Source organism: Volvox carteri (assembly GCF_000143455.1).
Source record: "Volvox carteri f. nagariensis unplaced genomic scaffold VOLCAscaffold_22, whole genome shotgun sequence".
Taxonomy (NCBI): domain Eukaryota; kingdom Viridiplantae; phylum Chlorophyta; class Chlorophyceae; order Chlamydomonadales; family Volvocaceae; genus Volvox; species Volvox carteri.
The window spans coordinates 1702818-1707806 of NW_003307565.1; the positions used below are offsets into that span (position 1 = coordinate 1702818).

Below are 4989 nucleotides of genomic sequence, written 5' to 3' on the forward strand. Positions count from 1 at the left end.
CACTGAAAAGTTTGTTAGCGACGTTTTTGAAAATTCTCACCCGGCACCTCGCCTTTGCTCACTTTCTTTTGCAATATCGCTTATTCTATATAAATGTATGATAGAAATGAAAAGGGAATGTTGGGAGGCGAAGGAACGGCGAAGAACGTAGGGCCCATGTGGAAACAGGGGCCTTGTTAGCGGTCCAATAAGTCCACAAAAGTTATAGGACCCCCGGACCAGCCAATAAGGTCCGATAACTTTGAGCGCGAAAATTTTGTGAGCTCCTTTTTGAAATCTACTTGCACCCGGTCTTCTGTACACTTTCAGTCTACAACCCTGACTGCTTGCCGGCCTGCGTCGTTGACCGAACCGAAAATGTCGCAGAACCAGTCGCCCTCGCCGATTCCTTCTGGCAATATGCCCTCTGCTATCCATAACGCCCTTATGGCAACGATGCAGCAGCCCCTGCAGGGCGCGCCGTCTCTTCGCTTCGACGCCGATGTCCATGCTGCCGCCCAGGCCGCTTCGCAGAGCATCACCTCCGAGCTGCAGCGCTACAATGTACTATACTGACTACAATATTGTCCTCGAATTAGGGTGTTTTGGCGCTAAATGACGTGCAAAAAGATGGTTTCGGGGCTACTAGTGGAAACACCATTTTGTTAGGGTTTGTTAGCGCGCCAATAACTTTTTCGCGGCTAACAAACAGACTCGACAGTGGAAACAGGCCCTAAATAAGCTATCTGTATCTGTATGGGAAAGAGGGTAAATGTAGCCGACGACAATGACTTACGATTGCGCGTGCTCTAATCCGAAATTGTGCATGGCCTCGTGCATAATGACTTGAAGATCCGTTGAATCCAAGGTGTTGTGCGCTCGGGCCTTGATGAAGCTGGCAGTTAGTGGGAGGTGTAGGTGCGCATATGGATGCGGTGGGAAAGAGGGAGACAGAAGAATATGAGATCCAGGCAGGGGAATTAAAGGGCCATGCAGGCAGACGGGGGTTGCAGCTTGCATCAGCAGTACATAACCAACTAAGCGGTACCAGCATCAAATAGACCAGGATACCATACGCCCCTGAGTTCATTTGCCAGCTATTCTCTGTGTCTGTACACATCTGTACACATCATATACACATTCATGTATATATGTTTCGTTTATTTGTTACTGTTGGGTTGTTCGATTCTCCTCCTCCTCCTCCTCCACCTCCTCCTCCTCCTAGAAACCAATACGAAAACAACTGGCTGCTGGTATGATTGAGCGAAAAGGGGGTAGCGTGCGTGCACCGCCCATGACTATTGAATGTTTTGTATTTGTATTCTAGGTGGCGGTATTTGTATTCTAGGCGGCGGTATTTGTATTCTAGGCGGCGGTATTTGTATTCTAGGCGGCGGTATTTGTATTCTAGGCGGCGGTATTTGTATTCTAGGCGGCGGTATTTGTATTCTAGGTGGCGGTATTCTGTATATTGTACTCTAGGCTACACTCCGGCGCACGAAATTGGTAGCATAGCAAGCGCAGCAGAAACCGCACGTATGCAAGCATGCGAGCAAGCACGCGCACAGCAGCCCATCACTACTTACGAAGAACAAACGTAAGAGGTGCACATTAAATCCGCAAAGCCGTCCCATTCGCATGGCACCTTAGGGGGTAGGATGAATATGTGTCGACGACGCGGTAGAAGCTTGAGCGCCCAATCCAATCTTTCATCATTGTACTTCTTTGCATACTGCAAGTAAACAAAATACACATATCGGTAGCAGGTAAAACAAGCAAGCAAAGTTGCCAGGAGCTGCAGCAACTGGCCGCTGAGAAGGGACTGGAGCTGCTGCCAGCAGGACGCTTAAATTTTATATCATAGTTTAAACAGGCTGGCTATATCCTGATCAAGATGAAAATGACACCTTTTTTTTAAGCGGAAGTGGATAGAAAGTATATATAATATATTACATAGCAACAAAACTCGTGGAGCTTGGGAAGTTACCGCTCCATAACATTCCTTTGTACGGACTCCCGGATTTGAGCTAAGGTGTTTTGGCCACATGACTTGACCACACGGCTGCATGGGGAGTTGTCACGCTCGAACAGTGGGCCTGCCTTCCTAATCGTCTCATAGGAGCTAATGTATTCTTCCGTAGAGCTCTGCCTCATTTACTGGTACAGGAACGTCGGTCGTGTGTGATTGCGTTTTTGGACATAGCGAATAGCAAATGTGTAGTAGCTGGTACGCAGTACGGCAGCTTGAACGACCAACCGCGTATGTAAGCGGCGCTTTTAATGCCATCGACAGTCCCAGTCGCTTTGGATACATCATTTTTGGGAATGCTCAAAGCGGATGTATCCAAAGCGACTATATAAATTATATATACATATATATCATATAAATTATATATATGTATATATATATAATGTATATATGTATATATATGATTATATATATGATTTATATGATTTGGCGCACCCGATATCCGGAGCCGAAACCTGGCTAATGCAGCCTCCGGCGGGAATATAACAATGTGTTTGGGATGTATTTAGTGGTCCTAGCGTTTGCAGCCAGTGCGATGGAGGCGGGGCGTCGGCTCACGCAAGCGACAGCACACCGACGGGAAATAACACATCAGGCCCAAATCATGGACCGGGCCATCCACAGAGTCATTTTTGACTTTTGGGTGCGGTTAAAGTCATTGTTGACTTTCGGGTGCGGTTAAGTCCTTTTACTGCATAAGGCAGCCGACGTAAGCGCGGTTGGAACACAGTTGGACCTTATCACCTTTTTTACGGGCAGTAGAGGACAATTTGTTTTGCATGGATCTGCTCACAGACGATGGTGATCGGTAATTCTACCCCTCGGTGACTGTTCAGACACTGCTTGGTAGGAAGGCGGTCCCGTGTGTAATTGGCCGCACTCCTTCACGTCGAGGCAACGCTAGCACGCCGGTATGTGTGGGCATGCGTTTGTAATTCATAGGGGAGCCATATTGGCAAAATCCCCCTGTTGCATCACGGCTAGTCCGGTCTTAATCGTAGCCGATCTTGCTGGTTTGTTGTGCGTGCCGGTACGGACCGCTCGTTCTTCCGCTCCAGGCTACGTGTGTCTGTTAACGTTACAGCGACAGGCGATGCCCCCTTTTGGCTCGGTTTCTTTGCCTTACGGTATAGAAATATGGTAGCCCGCTGTAATAACATCAACAACAAAATATAATAAAATAAAAATAAAAAATTATAATAATAATAATAATAATAATAATATAGTACATGATGTAATGTTGCGCCGCGGCCTTAACAAAGGCGTGTATTTAGGGTTGCTGGCGGGTTGGAGAGGTTGCTGGCCTTTGCACCTCCCTCCTGCCACCGCAATAATAACGGACGAAAAATTACAGACAGACTGCACCAGCAGACACGTTTGCCGCCCAAATAAACAAAAACGAGCAACGGAGGAACATTTTGTGGCTGTACGTAATAAGCCTATCTAGAATGCCCTCGCTCGCTCGCGCCAGTCACTCGCTGCTGCTGCTACTGCTGCATGCTTGGTTCGCTGTCCTCCGCCGTATAAGCATATCACCCAACCAACCAACCAACCAACCACTTACAAGGCGGGCTTTCCGGGGATCCTCCTCCCAGGCCTGTTGCTCTGCCGTATCACATGACACAGCGCTGTCCCAAACGAAATCCGGCAAGTTTGGCCGCTTCCTGACTCCCGAGCACGTAATATTAATGGGCTCCGGTACGATGAAGATGCCTTCGTGCGGCAGAATGACCTTATTTTTAAGGCATGTGTTGTGGTAATTCTGCAAATTAGTAGTTCGGGGGTGCGCAAGGTTGACTCTTTGGAGTAATATTACTATTAATATTGAACACACGGCGGGGCTCATCTGAGCTCATTCACTATACACATGGTGTACGTAAACATATACATATACATATACATATACATATACATATACATATACATATACATATACATATACATATACATATACATATACATATACATATACATATACATATACATATACATATACATATACATATACATATACATATACATATACATATACATATACATATACATATACATATTCACATATGTACAAGCCCTCGCTCGCGCACCTGCAAATTATTTGGCATTGAACTGCCCGCGTACAGCGCTTGTTCCACCTGCATATAAAACCCAGGTAAGAGAACTTCGTGGAATATGCAGTGTGTAAGAACGAGCAGCACCCCGCTACTACCAACTCCCACTGTACGGCGAGTGTAATAGCTGATGTCGTACAGTACGATAAAAAAGGAAGGAGAAAATACCGGTCCTTGGCGAATTCATTCATGGTCAAGTCAATGCGGAACTAGCTAGCGTGCCTGCGCAACTAATAACTAGCGTGTAAGGGAAGTGAGATAACGTAGGCTGGCAGGAAATACAGGAATCGAAAACATGCCGGGATGATGAAGCAAGATAGGAGGACAGCGAACCAAGCATGCAGCAGTAGTGTAACACCAGGCAAAGAGTACTCAGTTGGGAGATGCCAGGGGAGCTGATCCCTCTTACAAGTAGCAGCAGCAGCGAGTGATTGGCGCGAGCGAGCGAGGGCATTCTAAATAGGCTTTTTACATACAGCCACAAAACTAATGTTCCTACTTTGCTCGTTTTTCTTTGTTTGGGCAGCAAACGTGTCCGCTGGTGCAGCTTGTCTGTAATTGTTCGTCCGTTATTATTGCGGTGGCAGGAGGGAGGTGCAAAGGCCAGCTGCAGGGGAAACCTCTCCAACCCGCCCGCAACCCTAAATGCACGCCTTTGTTAAGGCCGAGGCGCAACATTACATCATGTACTATGTTATTATTATGTATTATTTGCTGTTATTTATAATCATAATAATAACAGCAATGTTATTGTTTCATCGTTATTAGGTGGGCGGACATTGGACACCATCCGTCAACGGAGTAGAATCTTGATCGTTTATACATAGATAGATCGCGCCCTGGCGCCGTATATAGGGACCGCTCCTAATTTTC

The 4989-nt window shown here is 46.5% G+C and overlaps 1 protein-coding gene across 1 annotated transcript; it reads right to left on the bottom strand.

The window, feature by feature from the left end:
- Positions 1-1561: 1561 nt before the first annotated feature.
- On the bottom strand, positions 1562-4146 carry VOLCADRAFT_91786 (uncharacterized protein; the record flags this gene model as incomplete). The annotated part of the gene is made up of 3 exons (XM_002951228.1): positions 1562-1711; positions 3573-3770; positions 4093-4146. The coding sequence occupies 3 exons, from the start codon at positions 4144-4146 to the stop codon at positions 1562-1564; spliced, it is 402 nt and encodes a 133-aa protein (XP_002951274.1).
- Between the last annotated feature and the right edge of the window lie 843 nt (positions 4147-4989).